We start from the raw sequence: 27,630 nt of genomic DNA, 5'->3' as shown, positions 1-27,630 counted from the left end.
CCCCCCCCCCCCCAAAAAAAAAAAAAAAAAACCCACCTGTGCCACCAACCACAAACGAACAATATCAACACGTGCACTCGCCAGGCAAGATGAGCGGCAAGCAACAGCAGGACACTTCAAAGCTAAGCGACTATGATATTTTCATCAGAGCTGAAGAGGAGAGAGAAAAGGATAGATTGAAATCCATGCCAGCTCTCAGCTTCCAAAAGGCAGACTACAAGCCTCCGGAACGCCAGTATGAAGAGATGCGAGCAAGCGAGGTCCCGCACGACCAGAGAAAAGAGGACCGGGAGCGCAAGCGTATGGAGAGGCGACAAAAGAGTACAAATGGCAAGGACAATGGTAAACTATATGATAACTATAAGATCAGAGACCAAACAGTACGATGGAACGACAAAGGGTGTCCATAGCGGATACAGGGCGTATCAAGAGGAAGGGAGAAAATAAATAAAAAGAAATTTGATCTCCCAGGCGCAGATGCCTAGATACACTATCTTACTCAAATTCGCCCTTTACACAACTTGATATAACATCTGCATCACATGGACGAGACTGGTGGCTCTAACTGGCAGGAGAAGCTCTATTTGTATGCTTCTCCATAGAACGTTTTACATGAAATGTTACGATCGTCAAGAAATGAGTCTGCCATAAGTCTTCGAGACGATCATGTTCCAGAGTGATGCGCCACACGCACGGCTTTGTATTGTGGCAACCTTCAAATGACACACAGAAGAGGATTGTTGAGTCTGTTTGTTCTCACATTCTCTTTGTAGAAGTAGACCGTCTTTAATTTTATCTTTATTTTGGGTACTGGCCGCGTTAGTGATTATCCATAATCTGAGAAAGTTCCCAGAATTCATGGAGACGTTCAGAGTTATATCAACCTCGGCTTCATCTTCACGTATAGAGGGCCTTTGTGCCACAAGGTATAAACTTCCTCCTTTTCCAGCCAATCGCAAGATTCTTCGGCCAGAAACATGTCAAAGTTCCAAATCAGTCTCGCCATAATGATTCGCATCTCGACGTAAGCAAGACTTGAAATCGTTAGCAAAATACTTTCTGATCCCCGAGATGAATTACATACTTTTTTCCGATACAGTTGCGAGGCCCATATGAGAATGGCTGGAACGATTGCTTGTTGTCATTGATGAAGCGCTTGTCGCCCAACCATCGTTCCGGGATAAATGAATTAGGGAGTAGAAAGTTGTTGGGGTTGCGAAACATTGCCCAGTGCCAGACACCAATCCTGGTCTAATCATCCGGGAACGTTAAAGTTGGTCGTATTTTTTATTTCCTTTTTCCAGGAGAGATGCTTGAATCAGCCTTCCACCAATGTCGACGCCCCCAGGACATGCTTGGCGCAGGTTTGCAACCGGAGGAGGTGGATGTAAGCGCATGGTTTCATCCAATACTGCCAGCATATAATCAAGCTTTTGAACTCCTTGAATGTTTATGGCGTCTTCAGACTCGAAAGAGGTCCGAATCTCTTGTGTCAGCTTTTGCAGAACATTTGGATGCATCGTCAGGAAGAATGTCGCGGCGGACAGTGCAGTTGCCGTAGTTTCTGAGCCAGCTCCAATAAGGAGTCCTGCGTTGTCGTAGATTTCTTCCTTGGTCATGCTCTTCAATTGTCTAGTTAGCCCGACGGTCTCGAAACTCGTCTATTTTCATGTGTCGGTTGGTTTCTAGACTTACCAGATCACCTTTTGATAACATGGCATCCACAAAGTCAGGTCTAGATGTTTTCAGTGATAGCCTCTTGTCAACCTTTAATCGGGTGAGATTATCATGGGCCTCGGCGCCTTCTTTCATCGACTTGGGAATGAACAAGGCCAAAGACGACGATAAGCTGGGATACCTAGCAACAAGCCCGAGCCACGTGTTCACCTTGACGGCCGAGAATATTGCAGCAACCCAAGGATGGTAACCACTATTTTCGAGACAACCAAAAGGCTCGCCAAAGGCGAGATCCCCGATAATGTCGAAAGTCGTCCAGTTAAACCAGGAGACCATGTCCACCGCCTTTGACCCCTGCTCACCAACCTCGCGGACGCGGCGTATGAGCAAGTCGATGTACTGTCTGATGAGAGGTTGCTGCTCAGACATCTTCTGTGCTGAGAACCCGTGGGATAGAAGGCGGCGCATACGGCGATGATCGTCTCGGCCAGCACCAATAATGTTTCCGGAGAAAGGTGCTGCAAAAGCCGGGTCCTTGACGTTTTCTCCTTGTCCCGCTTTGCGGTGGTCAAAGATGTTCTCCCATGCTTCCGCGTTGACGAAGCTCAGCTCATTGGGACCAATTCGGACGATCTCGCCGTATTGATCGTGTAGGTTTGCGATTTCCTTGTGAGGCTGTCCACGCAGGATCATCAATACAGTGGGAATACCCGAAGCTGCCGACAGTCGAGGTCCTGGGTAATGCCGCAACGGGTGCAACCACAAGTTATATGCAGCACGAGCAACCGCATATATCAGTCCCTTGATGCTTTCTTCAGCCAATCATTGCTATCATGCATGCCATTGGGTGTGAAATACATACCATGACAGGTAACAAGACAAGGGAGCTCCATACGAGCCCAAAATGACTCAAGTCAGCCATTAAAACGATAGATTGAGGATTCGGGCCTCAGCTAATGTGAAGGGTATAAGTGAATCAAGGACAATTTAAGAGATGTATAGATCGATGATGTTGGGCTACAAACGAGAGATACTGAAAGTCATCTCTAATATACCCAAGCAGGTGATTTGCGGGGGTTAGCTAGTACCTCAGCACGATAGTATAACACCGCATCAAGCTATAAAGATCGCCATGCTGACAACAAATAATCCACAATAATGGATGTCGCGTTCCAATAGAGTTTCATCAACCGTGATAAATGCCAAACCGTCGAGTAGACTGCGAGTCTGTGCAGTCAAGATTTGAAATACAATACGAAAACGAAAACGCTTACCAATCCGCGGGCTGCTACGGGTTTTCGGGTCGCCCGAACTTCCCGCAAAATAACTTGCCAGAGTCAAAGTGAGCCTTGCTCAAGCTTCACTTTGCAATTACTTGTTCCGGCTCTCGTAACGCCGAGAGAAAGATCGATTCGAACAACTAGCTGCCAGGGAACCTAGCAAGACGGGCGAGTACCCCGTCAATTCTCGGCATATGTTTAAATGCTGGATCACTAGAATCACATGGGCTTGCCTCGACTGCCAGCTTTATCGCGGCTCTCGCTGGTTTTCAGATGCAATTATACTCCTTATCTTAACCTATTAGCCACTATTTCCAAGGAGCGGTGTACTCAGCACTCTCTTCTTTTCAGCATCTCCGTGTACATCTCCTTGCAAAACCTCAATGTCATCCGATCCACCTTGGTCGGTACTTCTGCTCAGTATTATGGAAGAATTGCTGGGCTTTGGGATGGGCTTGCGAATTGCTTTGGAATACCTCATCCACTGTTGGGACCACTCGCTTGACAGGTATACCCGAGTTGCAAGATGCTATATACATTGCATTCTCCCAAAGTTCATAAGGAGACGTGGAAAATGCACTTTAAACACCTAGAAGGATTCTTCAAAGACTCGAGTTTAAACGGCAAACTTTCTTTGGATTAAATACGGCGGCAACACCAGATATCTTGGCCATGGCCATTATCCCCTTTGTGTCGATTCTTATGGCGATTGCGAAAATGCAGTCTCGCAAATTTGCGTATGCAGCCTAAGAAAATGCATGGATAAATGTTCTTTTGCTCGTGATTTATCTAAGGACCCTGTTTTCTGGAGCATTAGTAATCCAAGATTAGCTCACAAGTATTAATTACAGCTGTTGAGTTTTTAGGGGATTTAAAAGTCTTGCATATAATAATAAAGCCTGCCAGGCCTGCTAGCCTTCCGATATTAAAAGCCTTTTATAGCAAAATGTTCTTCGAAGGACCCCCACTATAACGCCTATAGAATAGCCACTAAAAAGAGCAACGTTATAAGCACACCAGTGATTAGCGCTATTGGGAATCGAGCCTAATATTTCTTAGGTATCTGGTAATGTACCTAGTATACACCCTTCCAGTTTTGCGTTCACCATTAATTGGAACCATCTTGAAAAGAAAAGCTTGATTGATTTTTTGTTCCCTGGAGAACACCATGATTTAAATACAAAACTTATAAATGTACGAATTCATAACGATCACGACAATGCAGCCGGTTGTTTTAGATTGAATCGCCTGGATACAGCGTTTTTGCCGGGCGCTATGGAGCTAACAGAAGTGGGACCTCCCCTGTAGTGTGCTGCGGACACCAGTGACTTGGCCTCTAATTCAGATAGACATTCACGCTGCTACTTTATAGTCAGAGCATAAAGCTCACCAAGGCCCTCGACTATCCGTGCCACAACATTCACGACCATGTAGGCTGCCTGATAAACCATCGTGGTGAGCGTCTCATAGTCAAAATCAGATTTTGCCAAGGTTGAAGCATTACTCTCTTCAAGGCGCTGTGCACACACACATATGAGAAGATGACGAAACAGTCTTCTGAAATTGAACTAATTATTTGGTCAGAAGTGGTACGAATTGGAGCATCGTCTGAATTTTGAAAGATGAGAAAACTCCGAGAGGCCAACAATTCACAAGCGACATGCCAATTTCGCAAAGACCACGCATCATCCGACTTCGTAGAGCGTACATTGTCTTGATCAATTCTGCAGAGTCCATCGTTCCAAATTATTGACCAGTAAGACTCTAAAAGTTGAGACATGCAGAAGCGGGGAGGGTGGAAAGGGAGCTTATTCATCAAAGGCAGATAGATGTAAGCGATTCAAGCCAGCTACGAACCCACATACGATTTTCGCATGGAATCAAACCACGTGGAATATACTTGTTGAAATATACTTGTCAAGAAAACCAGATTTTGCTAAAGACTTCAAGGCCATGCATGCAGTCCATGCAGTTTCGGGGCCCAGCCGGACGGTCTGGGGCTCTAAAAATATAGATAGTAAGCGTTTTCAGAGTACCGAGAATTGTTAGAATCCCATCACACCTGCAGTGAGATGCACATACCCTCAAGGGTTCCAAATCCACCATTGCCAGGCAACCATTAGGTAGGGGATCTGGCCCTCATGAGGGGGATTCTTGTCAATGATACGCTGTTAGGGCCCTCTGTCGTCGTGTAGGTTGGCAGGTAGGTTGGCAGGTTTGGCGTGCATAACGTGGAATTCAGCTTCTGCACTATTGGAGTCGCACACGCAAGACATGGCTATCTGGCTGCTGCTTCTTCATGCACGACAAGTATATGTTTGCTGCACTGCATTGAGGGGTACAGTTGGCGGGGTCTAGATGTTTATCGCAGCCTCCATGAGCAGACCAAAATAAATACTGATTTATCCCTTGCTGCGATTTCGTCTTGTCCATCTTGTCCTCTTCTGTTTGTTATCGCAAATCAAGTGTGCTGGAGATTTTAATATCCACAAGGACTTGGTTGTGTTCCTGGTCACCTATACACAATTCATTATGTCTTCTACCACTACTGATTACAAGGTTTCCTTTGATGTAAGATTCCCCCACCCCGCCAAACAACGAGAAAACGGAAACTTAAAAACTGTCACTAATGTAGTCGTTCAAAAATGTCATCAACAACGAATTGGTCACGACTGCCAACACGCGCCATTCCGTAAACCCCAGCACAGAAGAGGCGCTGTGGGAGGTCCCAGTCTCAACACAAGAAGATGTCGACAAGGCCGTGAGCGCAGCCAAGGCTGCCTTTCCCGCCTGGAGCAAGCTGTCCCAGGACGAGCGCGCCGAGTATCTCAGCAAACTTGCCGATGCAATTGAAGCACACAAGGACGAGTTTGCGGTGCTGGTTGGTAAAGAAACGGGAAAGCCGCCGCAGACTGCCGGTTTTGAGATGTTCCTCGTCATGGGACTTGCTCGAGAGACGCTCAAGCTGCGTCTAAAGGAGGAGAAGAAGATTGACGATGCCGACGTACGTCAAGAAATTTGTTACTGCGTGGCGACTCGCGCGAATTCGCCAAAGGCTAACATGTGCAATTGCAGCGCACCGCCATTGTTCGCTACGTTCCCATGGGCGTTGGCGTTGGCATTGTGCCATGGAATTTCCCCTTGACGCTTGGTGTCGGCAAGGTATTCCCAGCTCTCTTGGCTGGCAACACGTTCATCTGGAAGCCATCTCCATTCTCGCCGTACTCTGCCCTCAAGCTTACCGAACTGGCTATCAAGATTCTTCCGCCGGGCGTGTTACAAGCTTTGAGCGGAACGGAAGACCTTGGGCCTCTGTTGACGGCTCATCCCGATGTTGCCAAGATCAGCTTTACCGGTTCCATTGCCACTGGCAAAAAGGTCGTGGCAGCTTGCGCAGGGACTTTGAAGCGTGTAACGCTTGAACTTGGTGGCAATGATGCTGCCGTGGTTTGTGATGATGTTGATATTGACTCGGTCGCGGCAAGGGTAAAATACATCTCGAGTCCATGGTATAAAAGGTTTACTAAATATGAAAAACTAGATTGCTTTCCTCACCTTTATCCACAATGGCCAGATCTGCATGGCCATCAAACGCATCTACGTCCATGAAAGCATTTACGACAAGTTTCTGGCCGCTGTCGTGGCAGTCACCAAGACGTTCAAGTTTGGTGATTATACCGATGCCGAAGCTTTTGCCGGGCCCGTCCAGAACCGTATGCAATTCGATAAGCTCCAAAAGTTCTATGCCCAGATCGGAACCGAGGGTTGGAAGACGGCACTAGGAGGCGAGCCCGGCCCAAAGGAAGGCAAGGGCTTTTTCATGCCGCCCACGATTATCGATAACCCCCCGGAAGCCTCGAGCATCGTTCAGGACGAACCCTTTGGTCCTATTGTCCCGCTCTTGAAATGGTCGGATGAGGAAGATGTGATTCGTCGCGTCAATGCTGCCAAGGTTGGCCTGGGTGCGTCCGTTTGGAGCAAAGATGTGCCACGAGCCCAGCGCATCGTAGAGCAGCTCCAGGCTGGCAGTATCTGGGTCAATACTCACTTTGAACTTGCGCCCAATGTACCTTTCGGTGGCCATAAGGAAAGTGGCTTGGGAATGGAATGGGGTGAGGTTGGTCTTCAGGGATGGTGTAATCCACAGGCTTATTGGATTAAGCATTCTGCTTGAGTGCCAGTTTGAATGGTTGTTTGATGCAGTCTGATGACGAGCTGGCTCGGATGACGGAAAATAATATTGATACGAACATTTGCCGTTTTTGCTGAGTAGTTCAAGGCGTAAATTGAAAAGGAAACATACTTTCTGAATCTATGATTATAGTATACACATTGTTCAGTCTCACATATTACGTTTTCAGGCACAATCTACCATGCCGCTGGCCGGGGAACTATGGTTAGGTATGGGTATGCGAAAGGGGGACAATGGCATGGGGATCAAGTAAGGAACCAACAGCGAGGCGTTCAGGAGTGAGTTCTCTCGGTCCAAGAGGCCAGAGAGCTCCTTGGGGGGTGGCTGGTATGGCAAGGGTACAATAGCAACAGTATCTGAACGATGATATGATGGAACCATTTGTCTAGAGCTAGATCTTGGTATTGATGGCTCCTGTCACACCAGACAAGTACATGTAGTCTTTCGTCCTCACGTCGGCAATGAGCTACCACACCAGAGGCACCTCTTGGAAGGCTCTCCGCCACTTATTTCAATGCTATCGTATATACGCTCTGTCGAGTCTCGGCACTTGATTGCACTTGCCGTTTGTGGGACTCAAATACACTGATCATGCGCTGTAATGTCGGCTGTGATAGAAATTTGCTCCATTAGGTGGCAGCAACGGGTGCTACAAGGCTGTTGAACAGCGACTCCTTGCTCATCTCTTGTTCTTTCAAGGTCTTCCAGCTTTGTCACTCTTGCAGTAAGCACATTAGCAGTTGGTCGTAGCCTGTCTGCCACTCTACACGAGGGATCGTATTCATCTCGCTTTCATCTGTCTTTGAACGACAAGACTTCAGAGTTGTCTCATAGAGCCAATCATGTTGATCATGCATATTGATCTTGAGCGAATGAACCCTCGCCTTTCCAATTGGCTTCCTGCCATTTCATCATGCAACAACTTTACATGGCTTTTGCTTTTTATTGCTGCACTTCGAATAAAGGACTTTCATTCATGACTTATTCAGTGTTTGCTGCCATTTGATTGAATCTCAAGGTTACTTTACCCGCATGCTGGGTCCGATCTTCTTTGATCCGGACATCGCTGGCTTATTTTACTCATTTATCCCTTAGAATGAGCAATATCGAATTAAGTCCAAGTATATCAACATTTGCACACAGTATTTTGCAATGCCAACATGTTTATTTTAAACACCAGATCGGCCTGCCCACTGTTCAAGTACTTGATAATTTTGTGATAACTTTATTTTGTTTTCGCACGCGATAGAATCCCAGTAACCGGGTCGCTCAGCCGCAAGCTTGGTGTTTAAATCGAAACAGGCCTGGATCGCCAACAAGACGACAAATTTAACACTTAATCGCAGCAGATTTCAAAGCAAACATTCAAGCTAAAACGTCTAAAATAAGGGGGGAAATCTCATGGTGGCCGTTGTCATTACCCATATATTAATCCCTGCTGGTCCCGTTTCAATTTGATCGTCAACCCTTGACTGTTTTTGGCGCCACGCGATTGACTGGAATAAGAGGGAAGACGACCCTTGTCCTACGCAAGCTTCGCAAGATCTAACGATTGAGAGAACTTTCACTGTATCTGCTAGACGAGAGGGTTTGCAATAAATATATTCAGTCCGGGTGCCATGTCTTTGTCTTTTCCAACTTGAGGCCTGCCAGCGCAACTTATCGTCCCTCTTTGACATAACCGTTGTACGGATCAAGCTCAGTGAGCTTCTTACATTCTTTTAGCAATACAATCGTTAATTGTTCACTCATTGATTTTCTGGATATCTTCTTTCTAACTACTCGATCTGATTAGTCGGTAACTCGCAATGCATCAATCACTACGTTCATTGTTGTACTCGGCGGCCGTTGTGGCCCCAGCCTTGGCGATGCCTCAGGGCTTTCCGCAGGACGCCAGATTCGGACAGCACAGTCATGCTGGCCATCACTGTGGTGGTTCTTCGGTTGCATCTGTGCCATCTCAAGCAGCTACATCGGCCCAAGTGTCTGTACCCTCTCAGGTGACTACCTCATCGGCTGTTTCTACACCATCCCAAGTGGCCACTGAGGTACCCTCAGTAAGCACTGTTGTTAGTGAGGCTATCACCAGTCTCACTTCTACCGCCAGCAATGTCGTATCTTCAACTACTGCCGATGCCACGAGCGAAATTGCAACGTCGTCTGTCGTGTCCAGCCCGTCTAGCTCGTCCATCTCCGCCAGTGCTTCTGCTCCCGCTGGTACTGTGGTCGCGGCCGAGGCGCTCACGGCATCCTACTGCGGCGAGCCCAACTCGTACAAGATCCTGAGCGGAACCCCCTGGATCGTCTACTCGATGAACTACAACTACCAGTCCATCAGCGGGTCCTGCTGCACGGGCTACTACACGACCACAGGCTCGGACGACGACCAGGTCGTGCACTGGAGCAGCATCTGGGACATTGACGAGGCCGTCGACACCGACGTGGTCAAGGGCTACTCGTTCATCGGGCTGACGCAGAACCTCGAGACTACGCTCGACAGCATCTCGTCCATACCCTCGACGTACACGTGGTCCATTAGCAACACGACGGCGTACAAGGGCAACGTCGTCTACGACTTCATGACCTCGGACACCAAGGGCGACTCCACCTCGTCGGATGCGCAGGAGTTGATGCTCTGGCTGCAGTGGGAGGGCGGCCAGGTGCCCATTGGCTGGGCTGAGGGTGCCGTCGCCACCATTGACGGCCTGTTTGGCAAGGATGGCTGGCAGCTGTACCAGGGCAAGAACGATGACACTGGCATCACTGTGTCTTCGCTGCTCGCACCTGCAGACAGCATGTTTGACGGCACGTTTGAGGGCGACATCAAGGACTGGCTGCTGGCAATGTCCGAGCAGGGCATCTTCTCCACCTCCACCTATGTCAACGTCGGCAATGCTGGTATGGAACCATACTGGGGCACTGTGACCTTTGACAACAACCTGAGCCTCAGGATTGATCTTTAAATGGAAACACTCAGGTGGTGGAGTAAAGACGGTTGTGATGTTCGATTCTGTGTATATATTGATGTGCTGGCATACATGTTGATCTATGGCGCGTGTTGCCATGGAACTAGTCCTGACAGGTCATCCTCTTTAGCAATGAAATCGAGAATTTGACCTTTACTGATCATCGATCCAATAGCCTGACGAAACTCATTTCGGCCGCCGCCAGTCCACGGGCTGAGCAATCTGTCTTTGAGCCAAGTCAACCAGGTGTCCCATGTGACAGCCCGGGTCGCTCCAGCTGCAATACCGACGCAAGCTTCTATGTCTGGCTGTCGCGTATCTCGATAGGTTTCAAACAGTTTGCGCAGATCGTCCTCGCGGATGTCCGCAGAAGTGCCATTGTTTACAAGTCGTCGGAGCTCATTTGTCAAAACAACAACGTCCTGAACACCGCAGTTCCAACCCTGACCAATATTTGGTGTCTGCTTATTCGCAGCGTCACCGACCAGTACAATGCGCTTCCAGTGCCAGTCCTTTATGATGCCCTCGGGCAAGTCGGCCAACATGACCCATTTGCGGGCGTCCCAAACATCTTTGAATCGTACCTTGTCTGTAACATGGACATCTGCAACTCTCTGTGCGAGGCTGTCCATCTCGTCTTCGGTGTACCTCTGCCTGGTTTTGACTGTCCGAGGGAGCTTGTCATAAAACAGGAACCAGCACATGTCCCTTGCTCCAAACAGTTGCATTGCGATTCCGGAACTATGCAGGTCCCACTCGGGTCCGAGCTCGAGTCCGGGGACATGGCCAGTATTTCCGTACAAGCATCTGTACGTTGAAGTGAGCGATTCCTCGTCACCTCTGCTGGTTGTAGCATTGGCACCATGTTGCTGAGCCAACTTCTTCATGCAGTTTCGCACGCGACTGTGCACACCGTCTGCGCCAATGACCATGCTACCTTGCTCCTGCGTACCGTCGGCGCATTGAACAATGACCCCATCTGCTGTGACTTGAATGTCCTGTACTTTCTTGCCAGCGTACACATTGTTCTTGATCGTGTCTGGCAGTGCTTCGTATAGCACCCGCAACAGCTCTGGCCTGTGCAAGAAGAGCCAGTCGGCCCCATGACTAAATGTGATGTGGTCAATATTCGATAGCGGTCGGGTACCTTCTCCAGCTTGGAGATTTTAACTCACTTTTCCTCTGTCCACTTGGCCGTATACGTGGTATGATAGTGCCAGCCCCAACTGTTGACAATTCGGTTCTCGCTGAATCGGTGCGCAATCTCCCGGATTCGGGTCATGAGGCCCAATTGCTCAAAGACCCGCTGTGTATGCGGAAAGAGTACGATTCCAGCACCTTCTGGCGGCACAATTGTTGGCCTCTGTTCCAAAAGCACAAAGTCGATCCCAGCTGCTGCGAATACATGGGCGGCGACCAGACCGACTGGGCCGCCACCAACGAGTATGATGCGAAAATCGGATGATGGTGCCATGGTTATGATTGTTTAGAGAAGCTCACGGCCCTTTGGATTGATGTGCATTCTTTATGAGTGCCTCAAACTGTTGAAATCGCTGGCAATCTGACATGCGTGAGGTATTCGCCTCTGCCAATCTGACAGGCGCTTGGCGAGGTCCAACCCTGCGAGTCAGAAATGCAAGATGATCTCAACGCTACCAAAGTTTGTATGTCGCCGTCCTCAAATCTGTCTCTGCCGAGAAGAGAAATTCTCTCGCGAGAGTCTTCCGTGTCCTGTTCCAAGACATGCGACGCAAAGCTTGCACTGACTTGGATTAGCCATGTGTGACGTGAAAGGTGCATTGCCGCTCCAAGCTGTGGCAGCTGTCCTCCCCTCCAATGACGTGATTAGTCCCTAGTCACCATGTCGGCAAGAGCAATATCGTGCAAACGCATATCGCAAATGTTCATCATGGTGGAACAGCCAAGTTTAGAATGTGTAAGTCTATTGGGGACAGGGCGCTGACGATAATAATAGGCTGATGAAAGTGAAAAGTGCACGTTGCTTCCAATTAGTGGCTGGTAGGAAATCATTTGGGGTGTCCAGATAAATACATGGACAAAACTCAAACGGGCAAAGAAACGCCACCCTTGAATAGCCACAAGCGAAAGAAAAGGCACAGATCTAGGAATGATGGAATCGTAATTCACCGTCGATCGAACTCCGCCGTAGTCGCATCTTGGCCCGCTTGCTCAGCTCGTCCATACTACTCGTCAGGTCAGCGCGGACATTAGAGCTCTTGACATTGGCCATCAAATCGCGATGGTCGATCCCGTGGTAGAGAAGAGGCAGAGTGGAGCTCTTCCACAGCATCTCGTCTGCGCCGCGAGAGGAATAAATGACCAGCGCCAGGAACACGGTCCCGGCCGCGGCGACCGCCACGGGCAGCGTCAGCCAGGGCCACCAGACCTCGACGGAATTTCGCGACGAATAGGCCCGGCCCGAGACCGGGACCGCTTCGTCTGGCTGGGTGCGGGAGTAGTGAGTCAGGAACTCGGACACGCGCTGCATTGCCCACTCCAAGCCTCCCACCTTGTCGGCAATCTTGTCGAGGTTCTGGTTTGATGACGACTTTGCAAAGTCCACCTCAATGGCCAGGTTGCGGCCGTCATCGGCCGGGGGTCTGGCTGCTGCACACACTCTGTTCACGTCAACGAGCTGTGGCACCGAATAGTTGCCCACCAGCGCATCTCGTACGCGCGTGCACAGCAAGGTGAGCGTATCCGAGTCCAAGAAAAATGCAGCCTCGCGAATGTCCGTGTAAGTCAATATATTGTCTTGCGAGCCATCTGGGCTCCAGTATACTAGGTCGTCACCAGGCTCGCCTCCTTCGTGGAATGCACCAAGCGTGTACTTTGGGACATGAACATCGAGGCGACCCCGGTGTGATTCCACCGAGAGAGTCTCGACGCTCGGCGTCAGCGCGCACACCTGAGCTCGCTTGATTGAGAGCCCATCGGGTCTCTTGGCGGGATCAAAGTCGATCTCGGCGTACGCCATGATCATAATCTCGTTCCGCCCACTGAGATTTCGATCTGGGGATACATTGAAGAGAGTGCCCCAGTCGGAGGCCTCGCCCTCGGCTTGTCCAGACCAGAGTGTCCAAATCGCATGTCGCGGGTATTCCAGAATAGTCCTATTCTCGGTATCATCGCCAGATATGCTGCCGACCCAGTCTGGTGCATCTTGGACGACGCTAAAGTTCCATTTGACGTTACTATCGTCTCCCGGAAAGTAAATACTGCAATTGCTTGTATGGAATTCCTGGCTGTTACCACAGCGCAGGTCGCAGCCCTCGAGGACCACCTCTTCCGTGCGGTCTTTGCAAAGTGGACGGAACCCCAGTGTGTCAAAATTGTCCCATAGACACAAGTCGCTCTCGCATTCCGACGCCTTGTATATAGACGGTGCATCGACCTCGCTCCAGATGGATGAGTAGATGACACTATCCAAATTGGTGCCTGCAATGATGAATCTAGCAAGGTCTATGCTGGGTTCTGGGGCGTCGAGATCTTGGTATAATCGCGTCGAGTACGTGATCAATTGCTGCGCGAAGGGGTCCAGGACGAGAGCGAGGACAACGACGAGCGCACCGAGGGACGCCGTCGTCCGGACATGGAGCTTGCAGAGCAGCACCAAGGCACCCCATGGCCCTCTGCTGGCATCATCAAAGATCTGTATATCGCGAACGCATCGCCCACCGAGGGCCCGTTCATTCCGGTACCACTGCCATTTCAGCTGGCTGATGCCCGAGGCCGTGGGCACGGCCAAGGCCGCTTTGGAGAAGGCGGTCAAGACTGCAATGACGGTATTGAGAGTTATGCCGTACTGGAAATATGGAGTAGGCTGCTGGTCGTAGACCCTCAGGAGCACGGCCATGGCGACGAGCAGCCCGATGCTAAACAAGAGGCAGAGAATCTCCCAGTACCACGTGTCGACCCAAATCTTGTAGCTCTTCCGCCCACTTGCACGCGAAGTCTGTCTCGAAAGGGCAAACATGTTGGGTTCCAAGTCGCGTCTAGGAGTCATTGTTCGTTCGCTTGATGCTTGGGCATTTTTTAGCGGATCGGACTCCACGATAGACTTGAGTGACACCCGAGAGATGTCAGTCTTGTTGTTGTTGATCCTCGATTATCTTCTGTTCTCGTATCCTTTCATCTCATTCTATGCAAGGAAAATTTGGCGTCGACTCTTCAAATATACATGTTCCTTGGACATGATCTGAGCTACGCCCTGGGTGATCCTCCCAGAGGCACAGCCAATATGGTGGCTAACAAATATGATCTGATCGTCACATCAACCAAACTGGGATTTGATTCCTGAAATAGAAACATGCGCGTTGCGCCCGAACAATACAGGAAGCAAGTTCGAACTGGTTTCAAGGTTGTCGGATCATGAACATTGACAGGTAGTCAAGTATCAGATTGGAAGCGAATTCCTTTCCGTTCAATACTAACACATTGGCACCTTCGAAATCACAGGGCGAGATCATATCAAGAAATTTTGAACCATGAAACGTAAAATTATTATTTTAAGGCACTTTGTACCGATTTTTCTGCCAGGCCATGAAACATCATTATTGCGGCATGACTCGCTCCTTAGGCGGCATTGCTCGCGCAAGTCCACGGGCTCGTGCCCGAGTCAGCGGCAATGGCCTCTCCTGCACTCCAGAGACCCAGCGCGCACAGGACGAAACCAACAATAACAAGGAAGACGTTGGCCACAAACATGGCGGTCCTCTTGCCACTCGAAAAGTAGTCTCCATAGTGCATCCACAGCCACAGGCCACCGGGGATACCGTACGAGAACCAACTGGCAAAGAGGGCGCACAGGAGACCAAGGAGGTTGCTAAAGACGGGAATCGACTCGGCAATGACCCAGGCAATGATCCAGACACCGGCCGTGATACCAGTCCAACCAACCAGACCCAGGGTGGTGCGCTTGTGCAGGTGCTTGGTGCCGGCGAAGACGCGCACAAAAATGTACTTTGCGCAAACGTGACCGTAAATGACTCCGGCAATAACAATGGTCGGGATGGCAATGCCCCAGATGGCCTTGCGGATGGTGACCGAGCCAGCGGCCGAGAGAGCGGGTGAGGGCACATTGGGGCCGACGTAAATGTAGATGACAATGGACGCCACGAGGTAGAGCAGCGTGTCGCAAATTTGCAGCAGCCACAGGGCCTTGGGCCAGTCGTTTGGCTGCTTGAACTCGGCCATGACGCCAAAGAAGCACGAGTGTCCGCAAAAGGCAACGGCAATGTTGCTGACGGACAGGAATGCCGAGGTGAAACCAATAGTTTGGGCGACTTCGATGCTGCCGCTTCCAATGGGTCGCTCAATGGCGACATCAATGACTGTCATCATGACAGCGGTGAAAATGGATAGGAAAGCTGATTGATGTTTTGTTAGCTACGCCGATTGGGAACAGTCGTCATAATAGTGGTCGCCACTTACACGCAAAAGAATAGTACCCGGCAAACGCCAGCGTCCGGGGCTGATTGAGCAAAAAGAAGATGGCGAGTCCAACCACGGCCCAGACAATGGTGCAGGTGGAGCTGTCGGTGAGGGTGTTGAGACAAATGGTCCAGGTTAAAATGTGACTACCCATGACGAAAACCTGGAAAATGGTTTGCGCCCAACCAAAGATCTCCTGGAAGACCTTGCCCATGCCAATGGATCGGCCCATGACCTCGCCAGCGTCGCCGAAACTCTGCACCCACGGGTACTGTTTCCGGAATTCGCCCATGACAAGACCCGATAGAGTCGACAAAACACCCATGATGATAATGAGGACAATACCGGGAGCCAGTCCCAGGTTGGCCACCACGGCAGGGAGCGAGAGAATACCCAGAGACACCGTCTCTGCAATCATGACGACAGATGCTTGCCTGTGTAGCTTGGTCAGTATCTACCAATCTACGTCATACCGTCTTTCACGGCAAAGTCAAAACATACCACCACTCGAGAGTCTTGTAGTTGATCTCTACGCCATCTTCCTGAGAGTAGCTGGGTGCCGGCTCGCTTGGCACAGCGGCCTCCATGTCCTTTGGCATCTCGGTCTTCTTCTCTGCGGGGGCCGACGTGGCTGATATTGAATCCGACTCGTCGATGCCGCCGTGACGATTATTTGTTGCCATTTGGAGCAAGCAAATTTAGGCGTGTGTTGAATCGCCCTGGTAAAAGTTAAAAGACTCTGCTGGGAGAGTTTGAAGTCGTCGGTCAGGTATTAGAGGATAAAAGGGAGAAAATGCTGAGGCTGGCAGAGTAGTTGGAGACGATGAGGCCAGAGTTTTGAGGGAATCGCCTCAACGCTATGATGGAAAGACTCAGCAGTTTGCCAGGCGCCGCAATCGGAATCCTCAGGTGCACTGTCTAAGCCAGGGAGCTATGGAAAGAGCGGCCGAGGTCCGTAATCGACTCGGCTCCGCCCGTCTGTCCATCTAGTATATCTAGATCTCCAGAGAATCCCTGGCCACGCCGCCGGGGACGCTGGTTTTTTGCAAAGTTGTAAGCGGGTGGACTCTCCGTCCGGCTCTCCCGTATGTGCACTATATTTACTATGGAGTCCCCCATCTTGTCCCTCTAGTATACGAGTCTCGCCCGCTCGCGGGGGGCCAACCGTGGTTGGTGCAATAGTAATCCGTTGCCTTCTGGAAGCCAGACCCTCGTTTTCTGAACTGCTCAAGTGTCCTTTGGAGAGAGGTTCTGTTCCGATGACGGGGTTGCAGCAAAACATGGCAGCATCTTTTCCCTTCAAGAATTGGGGCTCTCCAGAGGGTTCGCGGTCAAATTTTCTGATAGTTGAGTAACATTTACGTTATAAAGGCTCCACCCTATGGTGGCACGGGCTACGGGTTGGTATAAGTAGACGGAGTCTAAATCAACATGATCCAGGAACCACCTTATTAGGGACTTTTCTGGCTTCTCCCAGTCTCCCAATTCCGCAGTCCTCTGACTCTCTGCTGAGTAAAACGGCACCGGTGCTTCTATGACAGTTTTTCGCCCTTGAACTTTGTCCAGATTTGGGAACCGGATGCGGAGGTTTTTTGGGTCTTGGCCGCGTTGCAAAAATTGGGGATCCCGCACCAATGACTCGCATAGCCGCCACCCAAAAAGGAAATTTTTTTTTCTTAACAAAAGGGAGAAAAAAAAACCCTTCGCCTATTCTTTTTGCTTATGCATCAGCGCAGGAACCCGGTCCAAGTCGGGCAGTTTCATAATTCCATTTTCATCATGGCGAAATTTGATTTTTCCATAATTCGTCAGATTTGTTCTTGTCGAACAAATACGGTAATGCCTCTGCCTACCCAATGTAGCTGATTAAAGCAGTTTAATGTGGCTTGCCTTAAATCCGATGATAATAATAAAAAAAACGCCAAGCCTTGCTAGCCTTAGAGTATCGCCACAAGCCGTTGAGCCGGCTTATGCAATGAACCGCAATGCATCAGACTTGAAAGCGCGAGCAAAAGAGCTGTTCATTGTCCAGGATTTCGAATGATCGTCCCGCAGCTATGGTAGTTGCATCACGTCTCGGCTGGTAGAAACGAGATGATGGTGCCATGACCGCGTTTAGATCACGAGCCGTTCTCATCAGTGCATCGACTTTACCCCTCGGGCCAGTAGAAACCTTCTGGTTCGTGCTGCAGGATCGACAGGTCGATTTGCTGAAAATTAGGATCGCTCTGCGCAAGGAAAGCTTGCATTGACGGTTCCGCCAGCGCCATGCCGGCCGTCATGTTATACGGCGTGCTCCCAGACGAGAAGCCCATGCCAGCATCACCGAGACCCGTGACAGCGATATCTAGGCCGCTGCCAACGTCGCTTTGTGCGGGCATCTGTCTCGCCATCCAGGTCTTCATTGACTCGAGGTGCTGGGAAAACTCCACGGCCGCACAATTGCCGTTGCTCTTGAGCTTCAGTAGCAGTTGTAGAGAAAACTCAAAGTCATCGCGGTCCTTGGATGATCCTGGTGTATTGAGCATGCTCGATACGGCCAAGATGGTTGCTGCCGAGAAGAGGTATAATGTGTCAAAGTAGTCCATGGTGAGGAATGACCCGTCCACCCACGACTCGGCGAGCAAAGAGTACGAATGCCGCGCACACTGCGTGCATGCTTCTGTCAGAGCCTGGACGTTGTCGGGTATTTCTGGGCTTGGCTGCGCCACGTCTGATGACCATCGGTTTTGCTGCGCGCGAAGCATGTAAAGGGCGATTGGTCGAGTGGCCACAATCATACACTGTTTGAATTCAGTGCGTGGTCGACATTCACTTCATTGTCGGAGTGAACTTACCTGGTTAAAGGACAAAAGTAATGAGCGTTTAGGCCCGGCTGCTGCCCTCGATAAGTGCTGCTCGTCGTCGTTCAAAGTACCTTTCACGCTTTGGAACCAGTCCTGGAGGTCTTTCAAGGCTTGCTGAACACGATGCAAAAAAGACTCGTTCTCGGCCTTCCTGCCGTACAAGAGTTTAGTGATTTGCGAGGTCAACTTCATCAGTTTGATTCTATTCACGAGGTCGCCTGCAGGTGCAAAATCACCTTGAGCCGTGTTGGGTAGGTCAAAGTCAGCTGGAAGGTCGACCTGGATTTCGTCATCTTGGATGGAGAACGGCTGGCTGAGTCGTACGGCAAGAAGCCTGTCAAACTCGTATGCTGTCCACCATACTCGGTTTCTGTGTTCCCGCATAACTCGATCGGCTAGCTGTGATTCGGGGACGTTTAGGTATATACCCATTATGACGCCCTGGCGAACGGCTGAGCCTGCGAGGCAGTATGCTGAATGGCGCCGATTGCAAACTAGATTATAGAGAGACTTGGGGAGGTCAGCATGAGCATGAGCGTGTCTTGTGGGGTATGACTTACCAGCAGAAGTAAAACCTCTATCGAATCGAGGCTTGGCCGCTCCTGGACGACCTGGAGGGCTCTACTAGCCTGCGCAAAGTACTGCAGCCCGGGAAAGTTGTCCAGAGTGCCCGACCGAGCCGTGTATACTTCACCCAATGCCAGCAGAGCCCAAATCTTTGAACTCAAGAGCAGATCCAAACTCGAAGGATGGTGGAGAAACTTTTCAAGGTGCCCTAGGACGACACTCTTCAGTACTACATGATAATGCCGAGAGACGATGCGGAGGGCGGCCTTCATCAGGAACCGTGCTTTACCACGGGAGGGCGGCGGACACGCAGAGACGCCCAGGCCAAGCAAGGCATTATCGGTAGGAAAAGAGATTCTCTGGATGTGCGGGAACGAATTGTCCGACAAGGCTTGGCTGAAGCGAGTGGCAAAAGCAGCATCCGCAGCTTCACCGATCAAAATCGGCGCTCCGGGCGTATCATGGAACCACGGGCGGTCTCCAAAAAGAGGGTTCCTGGTCGGCCCATCATTGTCGTCCGCGTTCGCCGGGGTGGCGCGGGCGGCGCTTGGGGAAGTTGATCCGCTTTTCGACGGCTGGGCGTTCCGGTCGAGGCGGCGGAGTCTTTCGTTCTCGGCGAGCAGTTCTTCGAGATAGCTGCTGTCATGTTAATAGTTATCGCTTGGAATGAACAGAAAGAATTGTCGCGGCCATGACATCCATTGAATACGTACTTTTGGCTGACTCGAAGTTGGCGATCTCGCTTGGGATATGTGCACTCATTCTCACACCCGGACTGCATGCAATTCGAACATGGCTGACCACCTGAGCACTTGACCTTGCGTGCATGGCATTTCGCACATCTGGGAAGAAAAGGTCACTACTGTTTTCAAAATTGAAATCGACTTGTTGGAGAATATTTGCTTACGCTGTCGGCTTACTCTTCAACTCACCCTGCTGTAGATTTGCAGAACGCAAAGCAGCTTTCTGCAACATTGTTTGTTATTTGCTCGGCGTTGTGAATAATTGGCCGAGACGAGGTTCTGGCGCATAGGGGAATGCCATCGTCATAAGCCTATATCAGTTTTATTCCCGTCGCGCCGGCATCGGAACCGCTCCGAACTCTAGCTCGGTGTCTATGCACCTTGCGCCGAGAAGCTATAGGCGAGGATAGTCGAAGCTTCTTGCTCACCGCTGGCTGGTGCAACAAGGACCATCTCCTCCATGTCCTCCATGTCCTCCTTATTCCCGTGTAATACTGCTGCCAAGATTTATGTGATATGAAAAGTCCTGGGTTGGTCGATATGTGTACCAATCTTGGAGAGCTGTCCAGGGTCTCATGTCCCAATCTCTTTGCTAGCTGATGGTGGGAAACAGAGTTATCGTCAGAACTTGTCCGAAGGGAAAGAGAAAGAAGAAGGCGAAACAATGTCAGTCTCGTATAAACCATGTCTGAATACTTGCTATTACTGTATAGCATGAATTTTAATTTTTTTAGAGGTGAATATTGAATGACACGGAATGTGGATTCTGATCAATGCTTTCGGCGCTCTGGCAAAGACGCCGAAAAAGATAGCAGAGACGGCTCCACTCAGGCTGCAAAGATGATGCCCATTGCTGCCAAAACCTTCTTCAAGCGGAATGGCCACCGTGAACAATCTTTCGGACGACCCACACCAGGACTCGGACACCCTCCTAGGCATCCGGGCGGCGGATAGTATAAGACACCCAAGGGGGAGGGGGGAATGGCGTGCCGTACCTAGTCGACGCGCCTCCGTCAATCGGATCGTGCCTATTAGTTTTATCTTATATATGAACTTCCGGCTCTAAGAAGGCTTTGACACCCTCTCCTATCTAGTGCTGGTGCTTCGATATTAGTCCGTAACTTTATCACCATGACAGCCGCCGGCGCCGATACGGAATCACAGGACGATGTCCCGTCAAGATCATCCTCGCTGTCCCGGCCGCCAAGCCGGACAGGCAAGGACCTGCCTTCTTGGCGCAAATACTTGATTCTCTTTGTCGTGAGCTGGATGACGCTGTGCGTCACGTTCTCGAGTACTTCCTTGCTCGTTGCCACGCCCGAGATCGCGGCTGATCTATATACGACCTCGGAAATCTTAAACGTTACCAACTCTGGTGTCCTCATTGCCATGGGTCTGTCGTCGCTGATATGGTCCCCGCTGAGTGACATAATCGGCCGGAGGTTGGCGTACAATATCGCCATCTTCTTCCTCTTTGTGCCATCCATCGGTACCGCCGTTGCCCCCAACATGGCTGTTTTCACAGCGATGAGGATGGTGAGCGGGTTCACGGGCACATACTTTATGGTCGCTGGCCAAACGGTTATTGCGGATATTTTCGAGCCAGTACGTATTTCCCAATAGTAGTCTGACGCCATCCTTTGTGCTTCCTCGCTTCTTCCATCAAACGACTAATCATGCCGTTGGAAATAGATCGTTCGAGGCAGAGCCACTGGATTTTTCATGGTTGGTAGTGTCGCAGGTCCCGCGATAGGTGAGGATCTAATGCTTGCAAAACGCTCTTCCTTCTCAGGCCTCGACTAATTAGTTGTTCCAGGACCATGCATCGGCGGCATCATTGTGACCTTTAGTAATTGGAGAGCAATCTACTGGTTGCAGACTGCCATGAGCGGTCTCGGATTCGTACTCTCTGTGCTCGTGATCCCGACAATTAGAAAGGAAACCGATGCGATCGAGGACGAGAAAAAGGAACCATGGAATGCGTGTAGGGTGTTGGAAAGATTCAACCCCTGGAGGGTGTTCAAGCTTTTGCTTCGACCCAACATCCTACTAGCTGTAAGCTTTAAAGAACAAGAATCTCTAGTATGCCCATCATCCTAACTTTTGGCAACAGGATCTTACCTGCGGACTGCTTGCCGTCACCCAATATGGTATCCTCACCTCTGTACGACACGTCATCAACCCGCGCTTCAACCTCAGCACACCTCTGGTTAGCGGCCTGGTCTACATTGCTCCGGGCGTGGGCTTCTTTGTCGGCAGCGTGGTGGGCGGGCGCTTCTCGGACCGTACGGTCAAGCGCTACATTGCCAAGCGCGAGGGCGTGCGCCTGCCCAAGGACCGCCTCAACAGCGGGCTGAGCGGCCTGTTCATCGTGCTCCCCATTTCCATGCTGCTGTACGGCTGGAGCCTGCAAAAGGAGTTTGGCGGCCTCGCGCTGCCCATTGTCGCGGGCTTTTGGGTCGGCGTCGGGCTCATGGGCACCTTCAACGCCCTCAACACGTACACGGCCGAGGTGTCACCCGCCGAAAAGGCCGAGGTCATCTGCACAAAGTACATTGTTCAGTACATTTTCGGTGCGGCGTGTACGGCCGCTGTCGTGCCGCTCATTGATGCCATTGGTGTCGGGTGGGCGTTTACTTTATGTAAGTTCAATCTGCCGAAAGAAGAGATGCGCATGGACATTGCTGATCCTTGGTGTCACTCTAGTCGTTGCATTAGACATTCTGGGCGGCGTACTGGTGCTGTTTGTTGCCAGGCTTGGCCCAAAGACGTGGGTTTAGATTTCGTTTCACTGCAAGAGATACCCCCATAGAGATTAGACCTGGGCTGAAGTGTGCCGCCAATCATTCTCGGCCTCATCATGAATTATAAGCACTAGACACACAAGAGTCGTTTTTGTCGTTCATCTTTGAATCGTGCCGCATTTATTAGTTGATGAACACGCCAGGGTCATCTTTTGGTGCCACGATTGCTCTGTAAACCGGCTCAGATGATTGGTCTCAAAGTACCTACTATTCAGTGCTGTGCCCCTTGAGGGCCGCTATAGATCAGCTCAGCTGGGGCTGCTACAGCGTCAGAACCGCTAGCGGCCGCGTATGTCTAGGCCATTAGTCATTCAGCATCTTGTGCCAGCTACTCGAGGTGTAAGATAAGTTATGTTAAAAGACATGAATGTCCCAAGAAGTAAAGGCAAAGATGAAAATATGATTCCCGTGTCGTATATTGATAGAAATCACGAGTAGCATTGTTCTACACAACAATGGCTTATTGGTTCGAAAGCCCGTTTCCTCTGGTGCCTACGCCATTCGCTGCACTTGCAGAAGGGGAGCAGCAGGATGTCTTTGTTGCGACTGCCACAGGTCAGCACATGAAAAGGCTATTGAAAGTGCAATTCTAATCAACATGTCTCTTAGAGATGACTCTGGCACATAATATTCTCATCAGGGGACTGAACTCGATCTATCGCCAAGCACCCTTTATCAAAACCTTGGAACAGCAGGACTTTGTCGGCTACGCCAAGAACTTTGTCAATGTTCTCAAGGTTCACCACGAGGGAGAAGAGGAGTCGTTCTTTGCAGAGGTCGAGAAGATGACGGGAGAGGCTGGCATCATGGAAAAGAACGTGGAGGAGCACCACGAGTTCCACGGTGGACTTGAAGAGTTGCAGGGATACCTGACAAGGATAGCCGACGGAGCAGAGGCGTACAACGGCAAACACATAGTCGAGATCATCGACAAGTTTGGCCCAGGGCTCTCGGAACATCTTTCTCAGGAAATCCAGACTCTCTTGGAGCTTAGGCGCTTCGGACCTGACAAGATGAAGGGCCTGGCTACTGCACTTGCCGCAGATGGTCAGGCGAATTTGGTCAGTGAAATGAACTCCTCCGAGAGGCTCTCAGAAGCATGTTCCGCTAACGTCCAGCACAGAAGAAGATTGGTCTTGCAGGAGGCGTTGTCTACGTCTTCCTCAGCCACGACAAGACGTGGGAGAATGGTATTTGGGCAGATTTTCCACCCGCTCCACCAGGAGTCAAGACTCTCGTCATGAGAGGATTGTACTACTGGCACTCGGCATGGTGGAAGTTCTCCCCTTGCGATCAGAACTTCATGCCCAAGGCTGAGCCATACGCCAAGCCAGAATAGCTCATGGTAGACGAGGGAGGACGGGAATGGAGACCAATAATTGTTCACATATAATGACAGTACTTATTGATAACGGGAAAGAAAGAATGGATTTCAGGTTCGACTTTGCGTCTACTCTCTAACAAAGATAGAAATCATAAAGATACGCTAAACAATACCGCCCAATCTAGTGAAAATCAAAGAAGAAACAAGACAGAATGGCTACCTAGGCAGCAACGCTGACATCACGAGGGCCTTCAGGCAAATAGCTAGCGGCAACATTGCACTGACGGAACAGTCTGACCTCGTCCTCGGCAAAGGCGCCAACAACAGAGTGCAGGACTCCACGGTTGTGGAAGAGCACAAAGTCACCCTCCTCCCAGTCGTGGGGATACACTCTCTCGGGTGCAATGCCGGGGCGCTGAATGCGATAGATGATTTCGCGGACCTTTTCCAGGTCGTCAATGACGGTGCCGTCAGCGAGGTGCAGCTTGCGGATCGCAGACGGGTGGACCTGGACGGCCAGCTTTCCAGTGACGGGGTTGCGCCAGCAGAGCGGCAGGATCTGGATCTTGTCCTCCTCAATGGGCGGCAAGTCGTCCATGGGCACCTCTTTGCCTTCCGAGATCATGCCCAGTCCAGTCGAGCGAGCCTTGGCGCTCGACATCCAGATGTAGGGGTGAGGGGCATATTCAATCTTGCTCGTCCGCACAAACTCCTTGTCGGCATCAGAGAGAATATCATACATGGTGTAGCCCGACACGAATGCAGTGGTGCCCAGAGGAACGTCGAGCACGTCTCCCGTGCCATCGTCGTAGCGGCAGGTCTGGCGGCGGCCACCTGGTACCTTTACGGCAAGCAGGGTGGTAACGATTGGCGGAGCAAGGCCGTAGAGCGCCGCATCAATGTGCCACCGGTAGAAGCGGGTAAAGTCGAGGTCTTCCTCGGCTGGGATCTGGGTCGCGTGAAAGGTTCTGTGGTGCGGGTGTCTGAGTCTGAAATCCTTCAACCCCTCGTATTCTGCCACGGGACCGTTGCCAATCACCTGGACTTGTGGCTGGTGGGGAATGGTCTTCAAGTCGGGGTGCAGAACGCTACGCTTGGCATCGATCGTCTTGCCGTGGCCGTACGAGGTCGCAGCAGGATCGAAGCGGTTGGTCAACTCGTACTGGGCCTTGGGCGACACATGACCCTGGTTCTTGAAGATCAAGACCTGGTTTCTGAACAGGGCATCGCGAATAACGTCAAAGTCGGCATCTAGTCAGTTGTCAGCCTCTGCGGGGTCCAGCGGGACGAGAGGATAGCTTACCGAGGAGGTTACCGATTTGACGGGTGATCTCCCATGTTTACAAAGTCATCACAATATTATCAAGTTCATGATCAAATCTTACCAGTTAGGTTCTCAATGTCCACGTTTGATACGGTGGCGCCAAATTTGACGCCGGATGTTTCGGGCACAGCCAGAGGCTCAACGGTGATGCTAGACATGTTTGCAAAATGATCCGAAGCTGTGTGCAAGAGGGGAAGTTGTGGTGCTGATGAACTTTTTGTCCTTTTTTGGCAGTTGTCTGAGAGAGTCGAGGAGGCAGATTCGAGGTGTTGTCAAGAAGTGTCCTGCTTGAGCTATATATAGTGAGCCAGAACTTGTTCTGTTCAGCAGCGTTGATGGTAAAGATAAGATTCCGCTTAGCATCAAAGTATCGCATTCGTCTGGGGTTTCGGGCACGAGCGTACGGGTAGTGGCGCTTCGACCCCGGAATTGGCCGAACAAGGAGAAAATCCACCTTTGTCAAATCGATTTTGCCATCAGCATCTCATTCTCCTGACCAATACCATGTAGAAAGCTTATCTTTGCGGCCATCCACGTAATTACGTCGCATATGTATCTGGTATCTGCTTGAGCAAAGCAACTGTGTTACCTATGCACACATGATTGCTCAAGGTTCTGGCTGATATCCGGCTAGGTCTGCTCAGTGGTCGCATTGGAACTCGCCGAGTCCAGTAGGTATGAGAGGCTCAGCTCTGTCGGCCATCCCCTAAGGCTTACACAGATGTCAGCTGTGCTTCCGAAGTTGCAGCAGCCTAGAGCTTGACAGACATACACGGACTTTTAATTTCGCCAGGCAAGATCTACAAGAGCGATACACACTGAGAGATTGAAAAGACGAACAAATTTATACTCTTTAAACCAACCAATCATCGAGCCCAACCTCTGCCAACCCATTTAGCGAGCACAAATGCGACGTAAACTTATGGCCTAGATTATGTTTGGCTAGTTGGGTCATGCTGGAATGCCCCATGGAGAAGTTGGCTGAGACCAACTGCAAGGCGGCAGGGCAGGCCTTTGCCCAAATACTATCTGTTCCCAAGTATGCGTTACTCGTTCTTAAAGACATTCCTCCCATCTATATGCACACAAAAAAGTGTTCAAAGATAATCAATATCAATTGAGAAGACTTTTAGAATACCCTGAAAGGTGTCACCAATTGTTTCCCGATTGCGGGCATTGATCATACAGTTGGCTCTGGGCACGTTCTGTGATGAATATCACCTCCAGGGCTGTTGCAACCTCATCAAGCTCAATCCAAGCAATAACTTTGTTGGACATGACCAAAATTCATCTGTACAATCGCTCATAAGGAAATTGAATTTGACCATGAGGCGACGTCGGGAAATGGTTCGGAACACAAAGACCCCTCTCATGGATGCAGAGTTCCTTGACTTACACAACCTACTAGCCCCGGATTTCGATAACCGCTACCCAAGGATGACCGCGATATATACAAATGGGCCATGTCTACGCACAACAAGTCACCCACTTCGGAGATGAGATGAGATATAGCTTTGCAAAGAAAACATCTATTTCAAAATATACTCTTCTCTATTCAACATGTCGGAAAACGCTCAATTTGCTACCAAAGTCATTGCCCTCACCGGCGCGGCGTCGGGTATAGGTCTGGCAACAGCCCACGTCCTCGCCGGCAGGGGAGCCAAGCTTTCTCTAGCCGACGTGCAAGAGGAAGCGCTTCAGAAAGCCAAGGCAGAGATTGAGCAAAAGCACCCGGGCGCCGAAGTCATCACATCCGCGCTCGACGTGCGCAAGTACGAGCAGGTGGACAGCTGGATCGGGGCGACGGTCGAGCGCTTCGGCCGGCTGGACGGCGCCGCGAACCTGGCCGGCGTCATTCCGCAGTCCATTGGCCTCCAGGGGCTCAAGGACCAGGACTTTGCCGAGTGGGACTTTGTCATGGGCGTCAACTCGACGGGCGTCATGCACTGCCTGCGCGCGCAGCTCGCCGTCCTGGCCGACAATGGCGCCGTCGTCAACGCCTCGTCCATTGCCGGGACCACGGGCCGCGCAAACAATGCTTCGTACGCCGCGTCCAAGCACGCCGTGCTCGGAATGACCAGGTCGGCGGCCAAGGAGGTTGGTGTCAGGGGAATACGCGTCAATGCCATTTGCCCGTAAGTTTTTTGATCTTTTAAATGCGGCGCGACTCGCCGCGGCCAGTAAATGCTGACAGCCAAATTCTCAGGGGAACCATCGCGACACCCATGCTGAAGAGTGCTCGGGACATTAACGGCGGCAAAGAAGGCAACGAGAGTCACCCCGAGTTAAATCAGGTAGCACTGAGACGGGTTGGCCAACCCGAAGAGGTTGCGAAGTTGATCGCGTTCCTCCTCAGCGATGAATCCACATACATTAGCGGCAATGATATTAGCATCGATGGAGGTTGGAGATGTTGATCGGGTTCCGCCCATCTTGATATCTTTAGGTTTTGC

At 50.7% G+C, this 27,630-nt stretch overlaps 12 protein-coding genes across 12 annotated transcripts; 6 read left to right on the top strand and 6 right to left on the bottom strand.

Annotated features, from left to right (window-relative positions):
* Positions 1-89: 89 nt before the first annotated feature.
* PFICI_02632 (uncharacterized protein) lies at positions 90-410 on the top strand (the record flags this gene model as incomplete). Its single annotated transcript, XM_007831213.1, has 1 exon — positions 90-410. One exon carries the CDS (start codon positions 90-92, stop codon positions 408-410), a length of 321 nt encoding a protein of 106 aa, XP_007829404.1.
* A 464-nt stretch (positions 411-874) lies between these two features.
* PFICI_02631 (uncharacterized protein) lies at positions 875-2,542 on the bottom strand (the record flags this gene model as incomplete). Its single annotated transcript, XM_007831212.1, has 5 exons — positions 875-1,034; positions 1,085-1,251; positions 1,341-1,622; positions 1,696-2,478; positions 2,540-2,542. The coding sequence occupies 5 exons, from the start codon at positions 2,540-2,542 to the stop codon at positions 875-877; spliced, it is 1,395 nt and encodes a 464-aa protein (XP_007829403.1).
* Positions 2,543-5,489: 2,947 nt separating this feature from the next.
* On the top strand, positions 5,490-7,131 carry PFICI_02630 (uncharacterized protein; the record flags this gene model as incomplete). The annotated part of the gene is made up of 4 exons (XM_007831211.1): positions 5,490-5,528; positions 5,593-5,961; positions 6,033-6,443; positions 6,499-7,131. The coding sequence occupies 4 exons, from the start codon at positions 5,490-5,492 to the stop codon at positions 7,129-7,131; spliced, it is 1,452 nt and encodes a 483-aa protein (XP_007829402.1).
* Positions 7,132-8,957: 1,826 nt separating this feature from the next.
* Positions 8,958-10,112, top strand: PFICI_02629 (uncharacterized protein; the record flags this gene model as incomplete). The annotated part of the gene is made up of 1 exon (XM_007831210.1): positions 8,958-10,112. One exon carries the CDS (start codon positions 8,958-8,960, stop codon positions 10,110-10,112), a length of 1,155 nt encoding a protein of 384 aa, XP_007829401.1.
* Positions 10,113-10,195: 83 nt separating this feature from the next.
* On the bottom strand, positions 10,196-11,589 carry PFICI_02628 (uncharacterized protein; the record flags this gene model as incomplete). The annotated part of the gene is made up of 2 exons (XM_007831209.1): positions 10,196-11,222; positions 11,291-11,589. 2 exons carry the CDS (start codon positions 11,587-11,589, stop codon positions 10,196-10,198), a joined length of 1,326 nt encoding a protein of 441 aa, XP_007829400.1.
* A 648-nt stretch (positions 11,590-12,237) lies between these two features.
* On the bottom strand, positions 12,238-14,142 carry PFICI_02627 (uncharacterized protein; the record flags this gene model as incomplete). The annotated part of the gene is made up of 1 exon (XM_007831208.1): positions 12,238-14,142. The coding sequence occupies one exon, from the start codon at positions 14,140-14,142 to the stop codon at positions 12,238-12,240; it is 1,905 nt and encodes a 634-aa protein (XP_007829399.1).
* Positions 14,143-14,711: 569 nt separating this feature from the next.
* Positions 14,712-16,252, bottom strand: PFICI_02626 (uncharacterized protein; the record flags this gene model as incomplete). Its single annotated transcript, XM_007831207.1, has 3 exons — positions 14,712-15,505; positions 15,570-16,003; positions 16,071-16,252. The coding sequence occupies 3 exons, from the start codon at positions 16,250-16,252 to the stop codon at positions 14,712-14,714; spliced, it is 1,410 nt and encodes a 469-aa protein (XP_007829398.1).
* Positions 16,253-17,719: 1,467 nt separating this feature from the next.
* On the bottom strand, positions 17,720-19,957 carry PFICI_02625 (uncharacterized protein; the record flags this gene model as incomplete). Its single annotated transcript, XM_007831206.1, has 5 exons — positions 17,720-18,352; positions 18,407-18,925; positions 18,976-19,618; positions 19,696-19,824; positions 19,890-19,957. The coding sequence occupies 5 exons, from the start codon at positions 19,955-19,957 to the stop codon at positions 17,720-17,722; spliced, it is 1,992 nt and encodes a 663-aa protein (XP_007829397.1).
* An 899-nt stretch (positions 19,958-20,856) lies between these two features.
* PFICI_02624 (uncharacterized protein) lies at positions 20,857-22,505 on the top strand (the record flags this gene model as incomplete). Its single annotated transcript, XM_007831205.1, has 5 exons — positions 20,857-21,330; positions 21,418-21,478; positions 21,542-21,780; positions 21,839-22,367; positions 22,432-22,505. 5 exons carry the CDS (start codon positions 20,857-20,859, stop codon positions 22,503-22,505), a joined length of 1,377 nt encoding a protein of 458 aa, XP_007829396.1.
* A 479-nt stretch (positions 22,506-22,984) lies between these two features.
* On the top strand, positions 22,985-23,868 carry PFICI_02623 (uncharacterized protein; the record flags this gene model as incomplete). The annotated part of the gene is made up of 3 exons (XM_007831204.1): positions 22,985-23,084; positions 23,139-23,590; positions 23,653-23,868. The coding sequence occupies 3 exons, from the start codon at positions 22,985-22,987 to the stop codon at positions 23,866-23,868; spliced, it is 768 nt and encodes a 255-aa protein (XP_007829395.1).
* A 205-nt stretch (positions 23,869-24,073) lies between these two features.
* PFICI_02622 (dioxygenase) lies at positions 24,074-25,335 on the bottom strand (the record flags this gene model as incomplete). Its single annotated transcript, XM_007831203.1, has 2 exons — positions 24,074-25,104; positions 25,239-25,335. The coding sequence occupies 2 exons, from the start codon at positions 25,333-25,335 to the stop codon at positions 24,074-24,076; spliced, it is 1,128 nt and encodes a 375-aa protein (XP_007829394.1).
* A 1,402-nt stretch (positions 25,336-26,737) lies between these two features.
* Positions 26,738-27,594, top strand: PFICI_02621 (uncharacterized protein; the record flags this gene model as incomplete). Its single annotated transcript, XM_007831202.1, has 2 exons — positions 26,738-27,312; positions 27,384-27,594. 2 exons carry the CDS (start codon positions 26,738-26,740, stop codon positions 27,592-27,594), a joined length of 786 nt encoding a protein of 261 aa, XP_007829393.1.
* Between the last annotated feature and the right edge of the window lie 36 nt (positions 27,595-27,630).

Source organism: Pestalotiopsis fici, assembly GCF_000516985.1.
Source record: "Pestalotiopsis fici W106-1 unplaced genomic scaffold PFICI_Scf_2, whole genome shotgun sequence".
Lineage (NCBI taxonomy): Eukaryota > Fungi > Ascomycota > Sordariomycetes > Amphisphaeriales > Sporocadaceae > Pestalotiopsis > Pestalotiopsis fici.
Note: the sequence above shows the minus strand (reverse complement) of the source record. Positions and strands in the feature narration are given on the sequence as shown.